The sequence below is a fragment of the Trichomycterus rosablanca genome, chromosome 20 (assembly GCF_030014385.1).
Source record: "Trichomycterus rosablanca isolate fTriRos1 chromosome 20, fTriRos1.hap1, whole genome shotgun sequence".
Taxonomy (NCBI): domain Eukaryota; kingdom Metazoa; phylum Chordata; class Actinopteri; order Siluriformes; family Trichomycteridae; genus Trichomycterus; species Trichomycterus rosablanca.
Genome location: NC_086007.1, coordinates 301,242 through 325,000, shown reverse-complemented (window position 1 = coordinate 325,000; position 23,759 = coordinate 301,242). Strand labels below are relative to the sequence as shown.

The following is a 23,759-nucleotide window of genomic DNA, read 5'->3' as shown; positions in this document are numbered from 1 at the left end:
CTATACACACACACACATACACTACACATACACACACACACTATACACACACACACACACACACTATACACACACACACATACACTACACATACACACACACACACACTATACACACACACACACACACACACACACACTATACACACACACACTATACACACACACACATACACTACACATACACACACTATACACACACACACACTATACACACACACACACACACACACACACTATACACACACACACACACACACTACACATACACACACTATACACACACACACACTATACACACACACACATACACTACACATACACACACACACATTATACACACACACACACACACACACACACACACACACACACACATACACTACACATACACACACACACACACACACACTATACACACACACACACACACACACTATACACACACACACATACACTACACATACACACACACACACTATACACACACACACACACTATACACACAAACACACACAATCTATACACACAAACACACACACACTCTATAAACACACACACACACACTCTGAACACACACACACACACAATCTATACACACACACAATAAACACACACAGACACACACTCTATAAACACACACACACACACACTATGAACACACACACAGACACACACACAATCTATACACACACACAATAAACACACACAGACACACACTCTATAAACACACGCACACTCACTATACACACACACTATACACAGACACACAGACACTCTATACACACACTATACACACACACACACACACTATACACACACACACTCACACACACACTCTATACACACACGCAGGGTTTGGTGTGTTGGATGTTACCCTTGTTTATCAGGGAAGATGAAGATGGGAGCAGGAAGACGACTCCGACCCGTCACAAACCTCAGAAACCTGCTGCGATCCTCTAAACACACAATAATAATCATAGAAAACAACAGATTTATTTATCAAAGCCTTTGAATTGTGTGTAATGTGTGTAATGTGTGTGTGTGTGTATAATGTGTGTGTGTACTGACCGTTGGTGAAGTTGCTCAGAGCCTCCCAGAAATGCTGCACTCTGGCATCGTTCACGTCCAGATCCTCATAACGAGCTGAAAAATATAAAACACAATAATCATTAAACCTGTTTCATATAAAGTTTCTTTAGCGCCACCGTGTGGTCAAAAAACACACTGGGTGCCTTTAACTGCTAAACGATTAAAGTTACAAATGAATAAATAATTTTTTCTATATTTCTGAACTCACTGAGGCGTTTGAGAGCCTCCACGCTGATCTCTGGATCTCCACACACTTTCTTCTCCACCTCCTGCCACGTCAGCAGATCCAGCACAGCCTGAGGAACCACCTTCATCAGCCCCGCCTGGATCGCTGCTATCTGTAACAAACAGTGGTGGTAACATTAGGGAAGGACCGTTTACTCTTTGGCTCGGAGGAAACGACGTCCATCATTTACAGAAACAATCTGAGAGCTGGTCAGACCACAGCTCACGTCTCTGAACTCGTGTCTGTAGATGCAGCGGTGAGCCGTGTTTACTGACCAGGGTTTTCTGAAGGATTCCAGATTCCTACACAAGCAGGTCGGGATTTAACGCAGTGCCAGCTGAGGGGTCGAAGGTCACAGGGATATAGTGTTGTACAGGTGTGTGTGCAGGTGTGTGTGTGTGTGTGTGTGTGCAGGTGTATGTGCATGTGTGTGTGTGTGTGTGTACAGGTGTGTGTGTATATGTACAGGAGTGTGTCTACAGGGGTGTGTGTGTACAGGTGTGTGTGTGTGTGTGTGTGTGTGTGTGCAGGTGTATGTGCAGATGTGTGTGTATATGTACAGGAGTGTGTCTACAGGGGTGTGTGTGTACAGGTGTGCAGGTGTGTGTGTGAACAAGGGTGTGTGTGTGTACAGGTGTGTGTGTGTGTATATGTGTGTGTACAGGTGTGTGTGTGTGTGTGTGTGTGTGTGTACAGGTGTGTGTGTGTGTGTGTACAGGTGTGTGTGTATATGTACAGGAGTGTGTCTACAGGGGTGTGTGTGTACAGGTGTGCAGGTGTGTGTGTGAACAAGGGTGTGTGTGTGTACAGGTGTGTGTGTGTGTATATGTGTGTGTACAGGTGTGTGTGTGTGTGTGTGTGTGTGTACAGGTGTGTGTGTGTGTACAGGTGTGCAGGTGTGTGTGTGAACAAGGGTGTGTGTGTGTACAGGTGTGTGTGTGTGTATATGTGTGTGTACAGGTGTGTGTGTGTGTGTGTGTGTGTGTACAGGTGTGTGTGTGTGTGTGTACAGGTGTGTGTGTACAGGTGTGCAGGTGTGTGTGTGTGAACAGGTGTGTGTGTGTGTATATGTGTGTGTGCAGGTGTGTGTGTACAGGTGTGTGTGTGTGTGTGTGTACAGGTGTGTGTGTGTGTACAGGTGTGTGTGTGTGTGTGTGTGTGTACAGGTGTGTGTGTGTGTGTGTATATGTGTGTGTGCAGGTGTGTGTGCACAGGTGTGTGTGTATATGTACAGGAGTGTGTCTACAGGGGTGTGTGTGTACAGGTGTGTGTGTGTGTACAGGTGTGCAGGTGTGTGTGTGAACAAGGGTGTGTGTGTGTACAGGTGTGTGTGTGTGTATATGTGTGTGTACAGGTGTGTGTGTGTGTATATGTGTGTGTGCAGGTGTGTGTGTACAGGTGTGTGTGTGTGTGTGTGTACAGGTGTGTGTGTGTGTACAGGTGTGTGTGTGTGTGTGTGTGTGTACAGGTGTGTGTGTGTGTGTATATGTGTGTGTGCAGGTGTGTGTGTACAGGTGTGTGTGTATATGTACAGGAGTGTGTCTACAGGGGTGTGTGTGTACAGGTGTGTGTGTGTGTACAGGTGTGCAGGTGTGTGTGTGAACAAGGGTGTGTGTGTGTACAGGTGTGTGTGTGTGTATATGTGTGTGTACAGGTGTGTGTGTGTGTGTGTGTGTACAGGTGTGTGTGTGTGTGTACAGGTGTGTGTGTACAGGTGTGCAGGTGTGTGTGTGAACAGGTGTGTGTGTGTGTATATGTGTGTGTGCAGGTGTGTGTGTACAGGTGTGTGTGTGTGTATATGTGTGTGTGCAGGTGTGTGTGTACAGGTGTGTGTGTGTGTGTGTGTGTGTACAGGTGTGTGTGTGTGTGTATATGTGTGTGTGTGTGTACAGGTGTGTGTGTGTGTGTGTACAGGTGTGTGTGTGTGAACAGGTGTGTGTGTGTGTGTACAGGTGTGTGTGTGTATATATGTGTGTGTACAGGTGTGTGTGTGTGGTACCTGTTGGCGACTCTCCTCTAGTCGGACCTTCTTGACCAGGTGAATGAACTCCAGTCGCTCCTCGTATTTAACCACCACCGAGCTGCCGGCGGGGATGAGTTCCAGCGGCCGGCCGTCGCTCAGCGGGGTGCTGTACACCAGCTCCTGTCCAAACTTAAACTCAAACGTGGCTTTATCCATGTGCTCCATGGCATCTAACAGCTTCACCTGCACACACACACACACACACACACACACACACACAGTGTACCCGGCTCAGGGTTCGAGTGTGATCCGTGGAATCATTTAGTTTTTATCTGCAGAGTTTCTGACCAGAACTGAATCCACGGCAGGAAAATCTTCAGTCCAGCTCACGCTCTCACCAATCAGCTGCTTCCACACCAAACCGGGCAGCGCCAGGACCTGCACACACCAAAACCCACAACATCAAAAAACACCTCAAAAAGAGGCAAAAGATAATAAATAACACAACATGTAGATTTAAAAGGTCACAGGGAACCAATCAGAAAAATGTAACTAATGTGTAAACAACTGTAAGATTTCATTCTGTGATGGCGCTCAGGGGGAGACCGGATAGGGTGTAACATCTTGGCCGCTGCAATAGTGACCCCTGCTGTCTGGTTAGGGTGCAGACGTGAGAGATGGAGGAGTGCGGTGGGAGGAGCGTCATCATCCTCCGTACCTGCTGAGACCCTAACTGGTGGAAAAAAGTGGCTCATGTTGTCCAGCATGGGTGTCGGTCAATAAGAGATGTTAAGAGCGCACAGAGAGACGGAGTGTATCAGAAGTTGGACAATAAAAAGAGAGAAATATTAATAAATGTAATTAAGTTAAATGTGACTCTAAACGCTAAACGATGTTTCGGTCTCGGTCCCCCTGAGTGATGATTTATTACAAATAGTCGCTGTTATTAGAGAATCAGAATCATGGTGTGGGCTGTAATTAACAGCTGATGTTATTAATTACTGTCATTAAACCAGAATAATGTAGACGTGTGTACCAGGAAGTCTTTCCCCCGCAGAGCCGCGCCCATCAGCTGACCGATCCACTCCAACTTCTGAAAATCTTGACACGACGGGTTCGGTACATAAAAATCTCTCGCCTCCCCTGCACCCTGAAAACAATCACACACACACACACACACACACACACACCGTCACACACACTCTCCTAATAACGTGGCCCCTGAATGTGCGTCCGTATATTTTGGGACGGTTGGTACCTGGTTGGAGGTTCTGGTGAAGAACGGTAATGGGATTGAACAATCAGATGAACTGGGACAGAGCTCCTCCGACATGTCAGCTAAACTATCCCGAAATCCACCACCTACACCCCCCCCAGAGAGGAGGGATTCATCATTATCAGGACTGAACGTGATTAATAATAACACACATCAAACTCTACAGACATAAATTCTACATTTAATTCCATAATCACGTCCTAATGAATACGGTTCAGTTCCTAAATCATCGTCTCTGAACCTCAGGGTCTCGGGAGATTTAACCAGTTCAAATGGAGGTCGGACCAGATCAATCTAATCAAAATAAAAACCAAATGAAAGATTCAGCCTGTTATAGATGTATTTATATATTTTATTTAGAGCTCATCTCATGATCATCACATTTTTAGCTACACAAACGGTATTAACAACTTTACTCAGTGTGTTACAGACAGGTGATGAGATGTGCTGAGTTGTGATGATGATGTGATGTGATAAGTTGTGATGATGTGATGATGTGATGATGTGATGTGATAAGTTGTGATGATGTGATGATGTGATGTGACGTTACCTTGATCGATGATTCCCTCAGCGATGAATTTACACTCCCACCACTGATCATGACGTGCGGGCCACCTACACACCAACACACACTCACACTTACTCTCACTGTTCTGATGTATTTACTTTATTTCTGTATTTATTTTGTTATTATTTCCTGTATGTGATGTGTTGGTGATTTATTCAGACTGTGTGATGTTTAATAAATGTAATAAAATGTAATAAAGGTTCAGACCTGTAATCCAGAGTTTTCTCATATTTATCTGAAAGCTTTAAACCCTCGTACACCTGAAACATCAAAGCAAAATCTAATCAATAAAACCTGTACAGAGATAAAAGACCACGCCCTTATTATTGTGCTATCAGTACAAAACATTTATACACTCATCACCCAAAACATCAGAATCCCCCCCCCACACACACACACACCCGCTGCCCACATGATGGTGTGTGTATTGTGAGTGTATGTGTGTGTGTGTGTGTACCTGAGTAAACACGGCGTTCTTACAGCCGGGGTCGAGGGTGGGGTTGTGTGAGTGTGTGTGTGTGTGTGTACCTGAGTAAACACAGCGTTTTTACAGCCGGGGTCGAGGGTGGGGTTGTCGCGGTGCTCCATGGCGAGACGGCGGTTGATGTAGAGTCGGGGCATGAAGCTGGGTTTACTGGACTCGGAGTCCTTCAGACACTGAATGATGAGAGCGGATCTGCGCTTCGATAACAACAGGAACTGCTTTATACTCTACACACACACACACAATACACACACACACACACCACACACACACACACTCAGGTCAGTATGAAGAACCAGCATTAGGGCTCTACTGTCAGTTGGTTCAGACAGGACTGACGATCACATGTCTGGACAACAGAGGGCGCCAGAGTCTATAGAGTAAATTATTATTATTATTATTTAATTATTATTATTTTCTAGCCTACAAAGGGTAAAAAAAAAGAAATGATGGTGAAACGTTTGTTTTAAACAGACATTAAAGTGAAATGTGTTAAATAAATAAAGAAGTAAAAGTGAGAGAACCGGTTCTTCACCATAAACACAACAGAATGTGTAGAAAACATAAACACTAGAACTGTGGCAGCGGGGGGGAGGGTGGTGAAGGACAGCGGGCAGAGGGTGGAGGGTAGCGGGCGTGGTGGAACTCACTTTAATCTGGTTGAAGGTACCCAGGCTGTAATCCCAAGCAGGTACCAGATACGGTAACAAACCATCCAGCAGAGAAATAAACCTACAAACAAGCACCAAATCCCACAGTTACATTACTAATTACACTATCAACCTTGTGTGTGTGTAGTGATGGTGTGTGTAGTGATGTGGTTGTGTGAGTGTGTACTGACATGTGTGTGTAGTAATAGTGTTATGTGTGTGTGTGTGTGTGTGTGTGTAGTGATGTGTGTGTGTGTGTAGTGATGTGTGTGTGTGTGTAGTAATGATGTGTGTGTGTAGTGATGGTTAAGTGTGCGTGTGTATATGTGTGTGTGTAGCGATGGTGGTGTGTGTGTGTGTGTGTGTGTAGTGATGGGGTTGTGTGAGTGTGTACTGACGTGTGTGTGTAGTAATAGTGTTATGTGTGTGTGTGTGTGTGTGTAGTGATGTGTTGTGTGTAGCGATGGTGTTGTGTGTGTGTAGTGATGGTTAAGTGTGCGTGTGTATATGTGTGTGTGTAGCGATGGTGGTGTGTGTGTGTGTGTGTGTGTGTGTGTGTGTAGTGATGGGGTTGTGTGAGTGTGTACTGACGTGTGTGTGTAGTAATAGTGTTATGTGTGTGTGTGTGTGTGTGTAGTGATGTGTTGTGTGTAGCGATGGTGTTGTGTGTGTGTAGTGATGGTTAAGTGTGCGTGTGTATATGTGTGTGTGTAGCGATGGGGTTGTGTGAGTGTGTACTGACGTGTGTGTGTAGTAATAGTGTTATGTGTGTCACAAGATGCAGGGTTACTTATAGTTCCTAAAATTAAAAAGATCACGGCTGGTGGAAGAGCGTTTTCTTACAAAGCTCCACAACTCTGGAATAATCTTCCTGCCTCTATTCGGGATTCGGACACGTCTCAATGTTTAAGTCTAGACTGAAAACATATTTATTTTCTCAGGCTTTTGATTAGTATAGACAAAGGCGCAGAGCTTTGGGGGTTCTTGGTCATAGAAACTCGTGGTGATCAGGGGTGTTGGGTTGCTGTCGTTCTGCCTCTCTTATCCGATCACTCAGGTTTGGTGACGGTGGGGAGATGGGCGCTGATGTCCTGTGAAAGCCTTCATGACCTTGTTACCTGCTCGCTCTCCCTTTTAGTTCTGCTGTAATAATTAGGGCTGCCGGAGTCTAAAACTCTCTGTAAAACTGTTTGTCAACTAGCATTGTACATTATTAACTACATTCTCTGTTGTTTTACCCCGAGGGCATTCTGATGGAAACCTGTTTACCCGCCGAGGTTAAGGATTAAAGTCGAGACTGCCGGGACAACGATGCTGCTCCTGTCAGATGTGACGGGTCTGGAGTAATTGCAACGACAAGAAATCACTACAGACTTTATTGAAGACTAGAGCGGATAACAACTCTTATTATTTAATTGTTTATTTATCTATTTATCACCAGTTATAACTTTTAGATCATTTAATTCTGTGTTTGTATGATGTGTAAATCGTGTATTTATTTAAAGTATCCTCCAGACCACCCAAGAAGGATGGGCCCTGTTGAGTCTGGTTCCTCTCAAGGTTTCTTCCTGTAATTTTCAGGGAGTTTTTCCTTGCCACAGTCGCCCTCGGCTTGCTCAACAGGGGTTTTTGTATCTGTTGGTCCTGGATTTTGTGAAGTTGCTTTGAGACAATGTCTATTGTAAAAAGCGCTATATAAATAAAGTTGACTTGACTTGACTTGTGTGTAGTGATGTGTGTGTGTGTGTGTAGTTATGGGCGTAGTGATAGTGTGTGTGTGTAGTAATGGTGTTGTGTGTGTGTGTGTGTGTGTGTGTGTGTGTAGTGATGGTTAAGTGTGTGTGTAGTTATGGGCATAGTGATAGTGTGTGTGTGTGTGTGTAGTGATGTGTGTGTGTGTGTAGTAATGGTTAAGTGTGTGTGTAGTTATGGGCATAGTGATAGTGTGTGTGTGTGTGTGTAGTGATGTGTGTGTGTGTAGTAATGGTGTTGTGTGTGTGTGTGTGTGTGTGTGTGTGTAGTGATGGTTAAGTGTGTGTGTAGTTATGGGCATAGTGATAGTGTGTGTGTGTGTGTGTAGTGATGTGTGTGTGTGTGTGTAGTGATGGTTAAGTGTGTGTGTAGTTATGGGCATAGTGATAGTGTGTGTGTGTGTGTGTAGTGATGTGTGTGTGTGTGTAGTGATGGTTAAGTGTGTGTGTAGTTATGGGCATAGTGATAGTGTGTGTGTGTGTGTGTAGTGATGTGTGTGTGTGTAGTAATGGTGTTGTGTGTGTGTGTGTGTGTGTGTGTGTGTGTGTAGTGATGGTTAAGTGTGTGTGTAGTTATGGGCATAGTGATAGTGTGTGTGTGTGTGTGTAGTGATGTGTGTGTGTGTGTAGTAATGGTGTTGTGTGTGTGTGTGTGTGTAGTGATGGTTAAGTGTGTGTGTGTGTGTGTGTGTGTGTGTGTGTGTGTGTGTACTAAAGATGAAGGTATTCCGGTACTACCTGAGAATGACGAGCATGCGGCGGTACAGGACGTCGGGCGTGGTGCCCTCCAGTCGGGGGTAGCGCACCAGGTTTGGGGATTTGAAGATGTCGGCGTTCAGGCCGAGCTCCCTCTCACACGAGGATTTGATCTTTAACCCTCTGATCCTCACATCGATCCCGCTGTCTGGAATAGAACACTCATATTAAACCCGGGAACACGCCCGGCCACGCCCTGCCACGCCCGGCCACGCCCTGAAACACCGCCGAACATACAGAGCGGCTCAGATTCACACAGGAAACAATTCAGTCAGAAACTGTCTGGTATCAGGAGCTGAAAATAATCATCAATAATCAGCACTCAGCGTGTGCAGGGGTGCCGATAGTTATGGTACGTGTGCTTTAATTTAAATGATGGATGAAGGTTAGATTTGATTTCTTTACCTCTACACTCCTCAATCCGGATCTCAATGACGGGAAGATGCACCGTCATGTCCTCCAGCACACACACCTCACCAATCAGATTCCTGCAACAACCACAGCGACCAATCACAACACATCCACGCGCTGTCAAAAGTATTGGGACACCTTTTCTTATTACTGAATTCATGTGTTTCAGCCACAACAGTCACTAACAGCTGTAATATATCAATCATATAAAGGAAATGATTCATGATGCTTCTGACTTTGCGGCAACAGTTTAGGGAAGGACCTTTCAGGCTCTATAAAGACGTGAAGAAAAGCTCCAGTGTCCTGCACAGAGCCCTGACCTCACCCCACTCAACAGCTCTGGGATGAACCGGAACATCGACTGTGAAATCAATCAGCGCCCTGCCATACAAATACTCTTTTAAATGAATGGGCACAAATCCCCACAGACACACTTCAAAGTCTTGTGAGAAGCTTCTCTGAAGAGCAGATGTTGTTGCAGCTGGAAAGATCACACAGAGGGTCGCTCTGTTTTAATACCGAGCTCACGATCAGGCGTCCAAATACTTTCGGTCATATACGTGGACAGCTGACTGTGTGAACTTGTAGGTAGGAACAGGAGGGCCTTCCCTAAACTGTTGCTGCCAAACTGTTGCTTCTCCCTACCTGTATTAACCAGCCAGTCCTGTAGGGGGCAGCATGTTGAAGTGTTTTGAGTCTTTATGTGTGTTTAGTGTTCACACTGCACCCTCTCAGCAGGGACCAGTGATCTGAAGGTCGCAGGTTCAAGCCCCGATCGCCCCAAATGCTAAGGTTTAGTAGGAGTTAAGAGAGGAACTCACTCGTCGATGGTGACGTCGCTGTATTTCTTCAGGTGTTCTCCCTCTCCCCCGTACACACACACTCGTTTGGGCAGGTACGTGTCGTCACTGGAGTCCATCATCATTATCAGCTTACTGTAACACACCGGGGGCAACAGGGGGGGGGGGGGGCAGAGGGGGGGGGGGGGGTTAGAGGTTCACTCAGTCACACACTGTACTGATACACAAACACTGAGTGAATGAATAAATAAATGAGTGAGTGAGTGGATGGATGGATGAAGTGGTGACTCTGTACTTGACTATAGTTCCTCTCTTCATGTGGAGGCGGATCCAGTGCTGCCCCTGCAGGCCGTCGCTCTCCCAAAACGTATCAATATCTCCATCAGTCAGACATGCTGCACCACCACTGGGGTCCTGCACAAAAACACACTCACTGTAACACTTTAACATACTGTCATCATCCACTGCACTTCATTACTCTGGATTACATGGCACTGGATTACACTGGATTACACTACACTGTATTACACTACACTGTATTACACTGCACTGTATTTTACTGTATTACACTGCATTACAATGTATTTACACTGCATCACACTGTATTGCACTACACTGCATTACATTACACTGGATTGCACTGAATTACACTGCATTTCACTGCACTGCATCACACTGTGTTACCCTGCACTGTATTACACTGCACTAGACCACACTGGATTATACCGCACTGTATTACACTGTACTGTATTACACTGGAATATACTGCATTACACTGCACTGTATTACACTGCATTACAATGTATTATACTATATTACACTGCATCACACTGTATTACACTGCACTGTATTACACTGGAATATACTGTATTACACTGCACTGTATTACACTGCATTACAATGTATTATACTATATTACACTGCATCACACTGTATTACACTGCACTGTATTACACTGGAATATACTGCATTACACTGCACTGTATTACACTGCATTACAATGTATTATACTATATTACACTGCATCACACTGTATTACACTGCACTGTATTACACTGGAATATACTGCATTACACTGCACTGTATTACACTGCATTACAATGTATTATACTATATTACACTGCATCACACTGTATTACACTGCACTGTATTACACTGCATTACAATGTATTATACTATATTACACTGCATCACACTGTATTACACTGTACTGTATTACACTGGAATATACTGCATTACACTGCACTGTATTACACTGCATTACAATGTATTATACTATATTACACTGCATCACACTGTATTACACTGCACTGTATTACACTGCATTACAATGTATTATACTATATTACACTGCATCACACTGTATTACACTGCACTGTATTACACTGCATTACAATGTATTATACTATATTACACTGCATCACACTGTATTACACTGCACTGTATTACACTGCATTACAATGTATTACACTATATTACACTGCATCACACTGTATTACCCTGCACTATATTACACTGCACTGTATTTTACTGTATTACACTGCATCACACTGTATTACCCTGCATTATATTACACTGCACTGTATTTTACTGTATTACACTGCATTACAATGTATTACCCTGCATTATATTACACCGCACTGTATTTTACTGTATTACACTGCATTACAATGTATTACCCTGCATTATATTACACTGCACTGTATTTTACTGTATTACACTGCATTACAATGTATTACCCTGCATTATATTACACCGCACTGTATTTTACTGTATTACACTGCATTACAATGTATTACCCTGCATTATATTACACTGCACTGTATTTTACTGTATTACACTGCATTACAATGTATTATACTATATTACACTGCATCACACTGTATTACCCTGCACTATATTACACTGCACTGTATTTTACTGTATTACACTGCATCACACTGTATTACCCTGCATTATATTACACTGCACTGTATTTTACTGTATTACACTGCATTACAATGTATTACCCTGCATTATATTACACCGCACTGTATTTTACTGTATTACACTGCATTACAATGTATTACCCTGCATTATATTACACTGCACTGTATTTTACTGCATTACAATGTATTATACTATATTACACTGCATCACACTGTATTACCCTGCACTATATTACACTGCACTGTATTTTACTATATTACACTGCATCACACTGTATTACCCTGCACTATATTACACTGCACTGTATTTTACTGTATTACACTGCATCACACTGTATTACCCTGCATTATATTACACTGCACTGTATTTTACTGTATTACACTGCATTACAATGTATTACCCTGCATTATATTACACCGCACTGTATTTTACTGTATTACACTGCATTACAATGTATTACCCTGCATTATATTACACTGCACTGTATTTTACTGTATTACACTGCATTACAATGTATTATACTATATTACACTGCATCACACTGTATTACCCTGCACTATATTACACTGCACTGTATTGTACTATATTACACTGCATCACACTGTATTACCCTGCACTATATTACACTGCACTGTATTTTACTGTATTACACTGCATTACAATGTATTATACTATATTACACTGCATCACACTGTATTACCCTGCACTATATTACACTGCACTGTATTTTACTGTATTACACTGCATCACACTGTATTACCCTGCATTATATTACACTGCACTGTATTTTACTATATTACACTGCATCACACTGTATTACCCTGCACTATATTACACTGCACTGTATTTTACTGTATTACACTAGAATATACTGCATTACAATGTATTACACTACACTGGATTACACTGTTACTGTTACTAGAATACACAGGGGAACTGGGTATATCCCAACTAATATGCTGCATTGCATAAAATTTTTCTTATAATTGCATGTAAACTTCTGACTCTCGACTCTATAATAACGACTCTTCAGAAGTACAGTGAGAAACCCTCAGATCTCCGGAGTCAGGACCCCCCCCGTCAGGACCACGTGCAGTGTGCAGTGAGACGTACCGAGCAGGAGGAAACGTCGATGCTGTTGACGCACTGCTTCACGCTGCCCAGGTTCTCGTCCTCCTTACCGACATGATCATAAAAGTAATGAACCAGGTCCTCATCACACTCGAACGTCCAGGTGGGAGGAACAAACCTGCACACAAAGATCCGCGCACCACCATCGTTACACCTCATCATCTCATCACACTGGTTCATACGGAGAGCCGTATCGCGCACAGAGTCTCCACTATCCCCCAATATCTCTGTGCAGCGCCATCGATCAGCCAGCAGAGGGGGTAATTGCTGCCGTTATGAGGAATCCCCTCCGCTGGAGATATCACCTCCTCATAACGACAGCTATTACGCCCTCCGCTGGCTGATCGGTGGCGCTGCACAGAGGCCCCTTTTTATCCAAAGCATCTTATGGTTAAGGGCCTTGCTCGAGGGCCCATTCCCGCCCTCACTGCACCTCACCTGAGCTTCTGTACTGCAGCTTCATCCCGTTCAGCCACCGTCAGACGCGCTCCCAGGTGGAGACAACACTCAGCATCCACGACCTGCTCCCACCTGCCGAAAGCCAACACCAGGACCTCATTAATCATCACATTATTATTATTATTATTATTTACTGAGGACCTAACAGGAGAGGGTATTCCCTAAACTGCTTGGCACTGTTTGCTGCAACACTCAGATTTCCATTCACTGGAACCGAAAGGGGCGAATCTGTCAAACACGGCCCCACACCACACGGTTTCTTCAATCAGGAGAACTCCAGGGTCTAATAGTGGTGTGCTTTACACCACCACAGGCGATCCTTCACTATATTAGAGGACGCTCGTGCTGATGTTGCTTCCACGGGCAGTTCTGAACCCGGTACTGAGAGTCTACTCACTGAGCTGTTGTTGCTCAGGTCAGTACCATCCATACTACTGTCAGTGTTTGTTTATGGAGTTTGCTGACCTGATCAAGGTTGCAGTGGGTCTGGAACCATGGGTTGCATGACAGGAGGAACTACAAACAGCCTTGAGGAACCATGAAGAACTCTAAGGAACCGTAAGGAGCTATAAACAGTCTTAAGGAACCATGAGGAACCGTGAGGAACCATAAGGAATTGTGAAGAACTGTGAGGAACCGTGAGGAACTACAAACAACCTTGAGGAACCACGAGGAACCGTGAGGAACCGTGAGGAACCATGAGGAACTACAAACAGCCCTGAGGAACCATGAGGAACTACAAACAACCTTGAGGAACCTCGAGAAACCATGAAGAACCGTGAGGAACTACAAACAACCTTGAGGAACCATGAAGAACCGTGAGGAACCGCGAGGAACCGTGATGAACTCACCTGTTACAGGGTTTGTGGTCGAATCCAAACAGCTGCTGCTGGCGGCTCACTGAGTCCGGATGTTCCACATGAACCAGCCTGGTTCCTCCATCAGTGTGTTTACACGCCAAGATCCAGCCCTCCTCCACATCTACATTAGTGCGGTACTGCTCCAACTGCTCCTGTACACACACACACGTACACACACGTACACACATATACACACACGTACACACACATACACGTACACACACACACACACACACGTACACACACACACACACACGTACACACACACGTACACACACACGTACACACATATACACACATGTACACACACATACACGTACACACACACACACACACGTACACACACACACACACACGCACACACGCACGTACACACACACACACACACACACACACACGCACACACGCACGTACACACACACACACACACACACACAGATGTAAATGGAGAGTGGCGTCTGACAGCAGTGAGTCAGCAGGGTGAGGTCAATATGATGTGTGTGTGTGTGTGTGTGTGTGTTAGTGTGTGTGTGTCAGTGTGTGTGTGTGTGTCAGTGTGTGTGTGTGTACGTATATGTGTGTGTGTGTGTGTGTGTGCTTTTAATGGTTCCAGTGTGTTTGTGGTTTTGTCCCAGTTCTGTTTATTTACCCAAATCTGCAGTGACGTCTGAACCGTCTGCACTGTGATCACCGTGACCAAACACACCCCCCGCACTGCTGCTCCATAGTAAAATACAGTCAAATAAGGAGGGTGAGGTGTGGAACACTGAGGACGTGCCGAGGCACAGGGAGGAACAGGGAGGCACATGGAGGAACTGGGAGGAACAGGGAGGTACAGGGAGGCACAGGGAGGAACAGGGAGGCACATGTAGGAACAGGGAGGCACATGGAGGAACATGGAGGAACAGGGAGGCACAGGGAGGCACAGGGAGGAACAGGGAGGAACAGGGAGGCACATGGAGGAACATGGAGGCACAGGGAGGCACAGGGAGGCACAGGGAGGAACAGGGAGGAACAGGGAGGAACATGGAGGAACAGGGAGGCACAGGGAGGCACAGGGAGGAACAGGGAGGAACAGGGAGGCACATGGAGGAACATGGAGGCACAGGGAGGAACAGGGAGGCACATGGAGGAACATGGAGGAACAGGGAGGCACAGGGAGGCACAGGGAGGCACATGGAGGAACATGGAGGCACAGGGAGGCACAGGGAGGAACAGGGAGGAACAGGGAGGCACATGGAGGAACATGGAGGAACAGGGAGGCACAGGGAGGCACAGGGAGGCACAGGGAGGAACAGGGAGGAACAGGGAGGCACATGGAGGAACAGGGAGGCACAGGGAGGAACAGGGAGGAACAGGGAGGAACAGGGAGGCACATGGAGGAACATGGAGGAACAGGGAGGCACAGGGAGGCACAGGGAGGAACAGGGAGGCACATGGAGGAACAGTGAGGAACAGGGAGGAACAGGGAGGCACAGGGAGGAACAGGGAGGAACAGGGAGGCACAGGGAGGCACTGGGAGGAACAGGGAGGCACATGGAGGAACATGGAGGAACAGTGAGGAACAGGGAGGCACAGGGAGGAACTGGGAGGCACAGGGAGGCACAGGGAGGCACAGGGAGGAACAGGGAGGCACAGGGAGGAACTGGGAGGAACAGGGAGGTACAGGGAGGAACAGGGAGGCACAGGGAGGAACAGGGAGGCACAGGGAGGCACAGGGAGGAACTGGGAGGCACAGGGAGGAACAGGGAGGTACAGGGAGGAACAGGGAGGCACAGGGAGGAACTGGGAGGAACAGGGAGGTACAGGGAGGAACAGGGAGGCACAGGTAGGAACAGGGAGGCACAGGGAGGAACAGGGAGGCACAGGGAGGAACTGGGAGGAACAGGAAGGTACAGGGAGGAACAGGGAGGTACAGGGAGGAACAGGGAGGAACAGGGAGGCACAGGGAGGCACAGGGAGAAACTGGGAGGAACAGGGAGGAACAGGGAGGTACAGGAGGCACAGAGAGGAACAGGGAGGAACAGTGAGGAACAGTGAGGAACAGGGAGGAACAGGGAGGCACATGGAGGAACAGTGAGGAACAGTGAGGAACAGGGAGGAACAGGAGGCACAGAGAGGAACAGGGAGGTACAGGAGGCACAGAGAGGAACAGTGAGGCACAGTGAGGAACAGGGAGGTACAGGAGGCACAGAGAGGAACAGGGAGGAACAGGGAGGCACATGGAGGAACAGTGAGGCACAGGGAGGAACAGTGAGGAACAGGGAGGAACAGGAGGCACAGAGAGGAACAGGGAGGAACAGAGAGGCACAGAGAGGAACAGGGAGGAACAGAGAGGAACAGGGAGGAACAGTGAGGAACAGGGAGGAACAGTGAGGAACAGTGAGGAACAGGGAGGAACAGGGAGGAACAGAGAGGCACAGAGAGGAACAGGAAGGAACAGAGAGGAACAGGGAGGAACAGGGAGGAACAGTGAGGAACAGGGAGGAACAGGGAGGAACAGGAGGCACAGAGAGGAACAGGGAGGAACAGAGAGGCACAGAGAGGAACAGGGAGGAACAGGGAGGAACAGAGAGGAACAGGAGGCACAGAGAGGAACAGGGAGGCACAGGGAGGAACAGGAGGCACAGAGAGGAACAGGGAGGAACAGGGAGGTACAGTGAGGAACAGTGAGGCACAGAGAGGAACAGGGAGGAACAGTGAGGAACAGGGAGGAACAGTGAGGAACAGGGAGGAACAGGGAGGAACAGGAGGCACAGAGAGGAACAGGGAGGAACAGAGAGGCACAGAGAGGAACAGGGAGGAACAGGGAGGTACAGTGAGGAACAGTGAGGCACAGAGAGGAACAGGGAGGAACAGTGAGGAACAGGGAGGAACAGTGAGGAACAGTGAGGAACAGGGAGGAACAGGGAGGAACAGGAGGCACAGAGAGGAACAGGGAGGAACAGAGAGGCACAGAGAGGAACAGGGAGGAACAGAGAGGAACAGGGAGGAACAGAGAGGAACAGGAGGCACAGAGAGGAACAGGGAGGAACAGAGAGGCACAGTGAGAAACAGTGAGGCACAGAGAGGAACAGGGAGGAACAGTGAGGAACAGGAGGCACAGAGAGGAACAGGGAGGAACAGAGAGGCACAGAGAGGAACAGGGAGGAACAGAGAGGCACAGAGAGGAACAGAGAGGCACAGAGAGGAACAGGGAGGAACAGGGAGGTACAGTGAGGAACAGTGAGGCACAGAGAGGAACAGGGAGGAACAGTGAGGAACAGGGAGGAACAGTGAGGAACAGTGAGGAACAGGGAGGAACAGGGAGGAACAGGAGGCACAGAGAGGAACAGGGAGGAACAGAGAGGCACAGAGAGGAACAGAGAGGCACAGAGAGGAACAGGGAGGAACAGGGAGGTACAGTGAGGAACAGTGAGGCACAGAGAGGAACAGGGAGGAACAGTGAGGAACAGGGAGGAACAGTGAGGAACAGTGAGGAACAGGGAGGAACAGGGAGGAACAGGAGGCACAGAGAGGAACAGGGAGGAACAGAGAGGCACAGAGAGGAACAGGGAGGAACAGAGAGGAACAGGGAGGAACAGAGAGGCACAGAGAGGAACAGGGAGGAACAGAGAGGAACAGGGAGGAACAGGGAGGAACAGAGAGGAACAGGGAGGAACAGAGAGGCACAGTGAGGCACAGAGAGGAACAGGGAGGAACAGAGAGGCACAGAGAGGAACAGAGAGGCACAGAGAGGAACAGGGAGGAACAGGAGGCACAGAGAGGCACAGAGAGGAACAGGGAGGAACAGGAGGCACAGAGAGGAACAGGGAGGAACAGGGAGGTACAGTGAGGAACAGTGAGGCACAGAGAGGAACAGGGAGGAACAGGGAGGAACAGTGAGGAACAGTGAGGAACAGGGAGGAACAGGGAGGAACAGGAGGCACAGAGAGGAACAGGGAGGAACAGAGAGGCACAGAGAGGAACAGGGAGGAACAGAGAGGAACAGGGAGGAACAGAGAGGCACAGAGAGGAACAGGGAGGAACAGAGAGGAACAGGAGGCACAGAGAGGAACAGGGAGGAACAGAGAGGCACAGTGAGAAACAGTGAGGCACAGAGAGGAACAGTGAGGAACAGGAGGCACAGAGAGGAACAGGGAGGAACAGAGAGGCACAGTGAGGAACAGGGAGGAACAGGGAGGAACAGAGAGGCACAGAGAGGAACAGGAAGGAACAGAGAGGAACAGTGAGGAACAGGGAGGAACAGGGAGGAACAGAGAGGAACAGGAGGCACAGAGAGGAACAGGAGGCACAGAGAGGAACAGGGAGGAACAGAGAGGCACAGAGAGGAACAGGGAGGAACAGGGAGGTACAGTGAGGAACAGTGAGGCACAGAGAGGAACAGGGAGGAACAGTGAGGAACAGGGAGGAACAGTGAGGAACAGGGAGGAACAGGGAGGAACAGGAGGCACAGAGAGGAACAGGGAGGAACAGAGAGGCACAGAGAGGAACAGGGAGGAACAGAGAGGAACAGGGAGGAACAGAGAGGAACAGGAGGCACAGAGAGGAACAGGGAGGAACAGAGAGGCACAGTGAGAAACAGTGAGGCACAGAGAGGAACAGGGAGGAACAGTGAGGAACAGGAGGCACAGAGAGGAACAGGGAGGAACAGAGAGGCACAGAGAGGAACAGGGAGGAACAGAGAGGCACAGAGAGGAACAGAGAGGCACAGAGAGGAACAGGGAGGAACAGGGAGGTACAGTGAGGAACAGAGAGGCACAGAGAGGAACAGGGAGGAACAGTGAGGAACAGGGAGGAACAGTGAGGAACAGTGAGGAACAGGGAGGAACAGGGAGGAACAGGAGGCACAGAGAGGAACAGGGAGGAACAGAGAGGCACAGAGAGGAACAGAGAGGCACAGAGAGGAACAGGGAGGAACAGGGAGGTACAGTGAGGAACAGTGAGGCACAGAGAGGAACAGGGAGGAACAGTGAGGAACAGGGAGGAACAGTGAGGAACAGTGAGGAACAGGGAGGAACAGGGAGGAACAGGAGGCACAGAGAGGAACAGGGAGGAACAGAGAGGCACAGAGAGGAACAGGGAGGAACAGAGAGGAACAGGGAGGAACAGAGAGGCACAGAGAGGAACAGGGAGGAACAGGGAGGTACAGGGAGGAACAGTGAGGAACAGGGAGGTACAGGGAGGAACAGGGAGGAACAGTGAGGAACAGGGAGGAACAGGGAGGAACAGTGAGGAACAGGGAGGAACAGTGAGGAACAGGGAGGTACAGGGAGGAACAGGGAGGAACAGTGAGGAACAGGGAGGCACAGGGAGGAACAGTGAGGAACAGGGAGGAACAGGGAGGAACAGTGAGGAACAGGGAGGTACAGGGAGGAACAGGGAGGAACAGTGAGGAACAGGGAGGAACAGGGAGGAACAGTGAGGAACAGGGAGGTACAGGGAGGAACAGGGAGGAACAGTGAGGAACAGGGAGGTACAGGGAGGAACAGGGAGGAACAGTGAGGAACAGGGAGGTACAGGGAGGAACAGTGAGGAACAGGGAGGTACAGGGAGGAACAGTGAGGAACAGGGAGGTACAGGGAGGAACAGGGAGGAACAGGGAGGTACAGGGAGGAACAGGGAGGAACAGTGAGGAACAGGGAGGTACAGGGAGGAACAGGGAGGAACAGTGAGGAACAGGGAGGTACAGGGAGGAACAGTGAGGAACAGGGAGGTACAGGGAGGAACAGTGAGGAACAGGGAGGTACAGGGAGGAACAGGGAGGAACAGTGAGGAACAGGGAGGAACAGGGAGGAACAGTGAGGAACAGGGAGGAACAGTGAGGAACAGGGAGGTACAGGGAGGAACAGGGAGGAACAGTGAGGAACAGGGAGGAACAGGGAGGAACAGTGAGGAACAGGGAGGAACAGGGAGGTACAGGGAGGAACAGTGAGGAACAGGGAGGAACAGTGAGGAACAGTGAGGAACAGGGAGGTACAGGGAGGAACAGTGAGGAACAGGGAGGTACAGGGAGGAACAGTGAGGAACAGGGAGGTACAGGGAGGCACAGGGAGGAACAGTGAGGAACAGGGAGGCATTTCTGTAGATTCTCTCCCAATTTAGTCCTTTCCAATTCCCCAGTGCACTCACGACCATCACTACATGCACATTGCCCTCAGTAACGGTGGAGGGCTTCCGGCTAGCACATGCTTCCTCCGACACACATGTAGCCACCGGTCGCTTCCTCCCACCAGACATGTACAGTACAGAGGAACACACTACACTCTCTGTACTCCTCCACCACTCCCACTGATACTGACACACTGATAAACAACGGTTCCAGCTGTATTAAGTCCAGACCTGCTCCTGTAGTAAACAGAACCACATGGACTCTGGAGTGCTTCAGAAAACCCTGGTCAGTAAACACGGCTCACCACTGCATCTACAGACACACGTTCAGACGAATATCAAGAACATCCAGGAACGCTGACGAGTTCTCTGGGCTTCAATTCATCTGACGTGGACCGATACACAGTGGAAACATGATGTGGAGTGCTTGAGATGTCCAGCTTCCAGCTTCTTGATAATGATGTACATCATGCTCTCCGGGCCACAGACAAAAAGGTCCTTCCCTAACGTTACCAACACTGAGTTCAACATCCAGCGCCAGTTCTGGTACCTTTACATTTGAGGTATTTAGCAGATGCTTTTATCCAAAGTGACTTACAGTGTACAGTTCAAGCTATTCAAGGTTAAGAGCCTCGCTCAGGGGCCCAACAGTGGCAACCTGGCAGTGGTGGGGCTTGAACCAGCAACCTTCTGCTTACTAGTCCAGTACCTTAACTGCTAGGCCAAGCCACCTTCTGCACGTTTACAAGTGTGGCTTCACATAAAGCTGTAGCCTTGTGGTTAAGGTACTGGACCAGTAATCAGAAGGTTGCCGGTTCACACCCCACCACTGCCAGGTTGCCACTGTTGGGCCCTTGAGCAAGGCCCTTAACCTTCAATTGCTTAGATTGTGTACTGTCACTTGTGTACTCCTGACCCAGTACCTCTGATCCAGTACTCCTGACCCCAGTACCTCTGATCCAGTACTCCTGACCCCAGTACCTCTGATCCAGTACTCCTGACCCAGTACTCCTGACCCAGTACCTCTGACCCAGTACTCCTGACCCCAGTACTCCTGACCCCAGTACCTCTGACCCAGTACTCCTGACCCAGTACCTCTGACCCAGTACTCCTGACCCCAGTACTCCTGACCCCAGTACCTCTGATCCAGTACTCCTGACCCCAGTACCTCTGACCCAGTACTCCTGACCCCAGTACTCCTGACCCCAGTACCTCTGACCCAGTACTCCTGACCCAGTACTCCTGACCCAGTACTCCTGACCCAGTACTCCTGACCCAGTACCTCTGACCCAGTACTCCTGACCCAGTACCTCTGACCCAGTACTCCTGACCCCAGTACTCCTGACCCCAGTACCTCTGACCCAGTACTCCTGACCCAGTACCTCTGACCCAGTACTCCTGACCCCAGTACTCCTGACCCCAGTACCTCTGACCCAGTACTCCTGACCCCAGTACTCCTGACCCAGTACTCCTGACCCAGTACTCCTGACCCCAGTACTCCTGACCCAGTACCTCTGACCCAGCACCCCTGGACCGGGTTCAGTGTACGTGTCCTGTACTGTTACCTTGGTGATCTTGAGCCAGAGCCCGTGGGTGTTGTAGTACTCTTCTCCTGAGGTTCGGATGCAGGTTCCTTTGCGGGTCTCGATGTTGAACTTGGCTGTTTTTCTGTTGGGGGGGGAGTGCGGACTCTCCCACACCGGGATCAGGGTCACTCCCCCCGGGGGACACGAACCCGGAGCCGTGGAGCTGGAACCAGAACCGGAACCGGAGTCCTTACAGACTTTATAACACACCTCTTTAGGAACATAGCAGAGAGACTCCGGGAGCGGCTGCTTCCTCCGGAAGTTCTGAACACAGCGGAACAGGAAGCGGATCCTGCCCGGAACCAGGTTCGGTTTCTCTCCCACAGGCACCATCACACAGCAACACTAATCCCGACTATTATTATTATTATAACTATTATTATTATTAACTCAGTACTGTCAGCATCACTCCGTCTCTACTCACACACTCAGATATCCAATCATTTAGGGATTTATTTCCGTTCTGGACCGGATGGTTCCGTGTTTACACTCCCGAACCTTCTACTGTCAGGAACTGCTCACTGACTTCCTGGTACAAAGGTACAAGCTCCACCCACCAGCGCCATGACGTCACAACTCAACCCACATGTACACACACACACACGCACGCACACACGCACACACTCTCTGTGGCTAAATAACAATAAAACTGTTTATTATTATTATATTTATTATTATTATTATTATTATATTTTATTATTGTTATTATATTTATATTTATTATTGTTATTATATTTATATTTATTATTATTAAATTTATATTTATTATTGTTATTATTATTATTATATTTATTATTGTTATTATATTTATATTTTATTATTGTTATTATATTTATATTTATTATTGTTATTATATTTATATTTATTATTGTTATTATATTTATATTTTATTACTGTTATTATATTTATATTTATTATTATAAAATTTATATTTATTATTGTTATTATTATTATTATATTTATTATTGTTATTATATTTATATTTATTATTGTTATTATATTTATATTTATTATTGTTATTATATTTATATTTTATTATTGTTATTATATTTATATTTATTATTATTAAATTTATATTTATTATTATTATTATATTTATATTTATTATTGTTATTATTATTATTATATTTATTATTGTTATTATTATATTTATATTTATTATTATTATTATATTTATTATTATTATATTTATATTTATTATTGTTATTATTTTGGAAGGATTTTATTTATCAAAAATCAGTGTAAATCAAGATATTAATCATTCATTTATTCATTGACAGTTTATCCTGGTCAGGGTCGTGGTGGGACCGATTCATTAGGAAAAAGTCAGAAAACACCTCGGTCAGGTCGTCTGTCCGTGGTGTAACCGTGCCCACTGTGACCCTGACCAGGATAAAAAAATTGATTAAAAAAAACAACAATTATAAAATAACATATTTTATAGGGTTTCTAAAGTAACAAACACCTTTAAATAATTTCTTGTCATGTTTGTAGAACATTATTATAAAATTACTTTTACTCTGATTTCTATCTTTGATGTTTTTAGCAACATTTAGAAAAATAAAGGTGAACAACAGAAAATCTGAACGTTGCTCATGTTATGAAACTGCAGGATTAAATCATTAATCATTAATCTGTTGTAGATAAAAAGCTTCAGATAAAACTGAAACTCTTCCACTGTGGTCTGTTTTATTTATTTACTGACTG

At 46.9% G+C, this 23,759-nt stretch overlaps 2 protein-coding genes across 2 annotated transcripts in view; both read right to left on the bottom strand.

Moving 5' to 3' along the window:
* hectd3 (HECT domain containing 3) overlaps nucleotides 1–22,564 on the bottom strand; it is a 25,853-nt gene extending 3,289 nt beyond the window's left edge. The window contains exons 1-19 of the mRNA XM_063016412.1: nucleotides 22,032–22,564; nucleotides 14,347–14,507; nucleotides 13,475–13,567; nucleotides 13,019–13,154; nucleotides 10,272–10,390; nucleotides 9,998–10,111; nucleotides 9,171–9,253; nucleotides 8,748–8,913; nucleotides 6,259–6,340; nucleotides 5,653–5,835; nucleotides 5,332–5,384; nucleotides 5,107–5,171; nucleotides 4,539–4,642; nucleotides 4,317–4,430; nucleotides 3,629–3,718; nucleotides 3,317–3,523; nucleotides 1,300–1,429; nucleotides 1,071–1,145; nucleotides 877–958 (exon numbers count right to left, since the gene is read on the bottom strand). Coding sequence (XP_062872482.1) covers nucleotides 877–958; nucleotides 1,071–1,145; nucleotides 1,300–1,429; nucleotides 3,317–3,523; nucleotides 3,629–3,718; nucleotides 4,317–4,430; nucleotides 4,539–4,642; nucleotides 5,107–5,171; nucleotides 5,332–5,384; nucleotides 5,653–5,835; nucleotides 6,259–6,340; nucleotides 8,748–8,913; nucleotides 9,171–9,253; nucleotides 9,998–10,111; nucleotides 10,272–10,390; nucleotides 13,019–13,154; nucleotides 13,475–13,567; nucleotides 14,347–14,507; nucleotides 22,032–22,385 — 2,411 coding nt within the window. The 5' untranslated portion in view covers nucleotides 22,386–22,564. The remainder of the gene's footprint in view (nucleotides 1–876; nucleotides 959–1,070; nucleotides 1,146–1,299; nucleotides 1,430–3,316; nucleotides 3,524–3,628; nucleotides 3,719–4,316; nucleotides 4,431–4,538; nucleotides 4,643–5,106; nucleotides 5,172–5,331; nucleotides 5,385–5,652; nucleotides 5,836–6,258; nucleotides 6,341–8,747; nucleotides 8,914–9,170; nucleotides 9,254–9,997; nucleotides 10,112–10,271; nucleotides 10,391–13,018; nucleotides 13,155–13,474; nucleotides 13,568–14,346; nucleotides 14,508–22,031) is intronic.
* LOC134334193 (uncharacterized) lies at nucleotides 14,440–16,812 on the bottom strand. Its single transcript, XM_063016413.1, has one exon. The coding sequence runs from the start codon at nucleotides 16,577–16,579 to the stop codon at nucleotides 14,828–14,830; it is 1,752 nt and encodes a 583-aa protein (XP_062872483.1). The 5' UTR covers nucleotides 16,580–16,812; the 3' UTR covers nucleotides 14,440–14,827.
* Nucleotides 22,565–23,759: the final 1,195 nt, after the last annotated feature.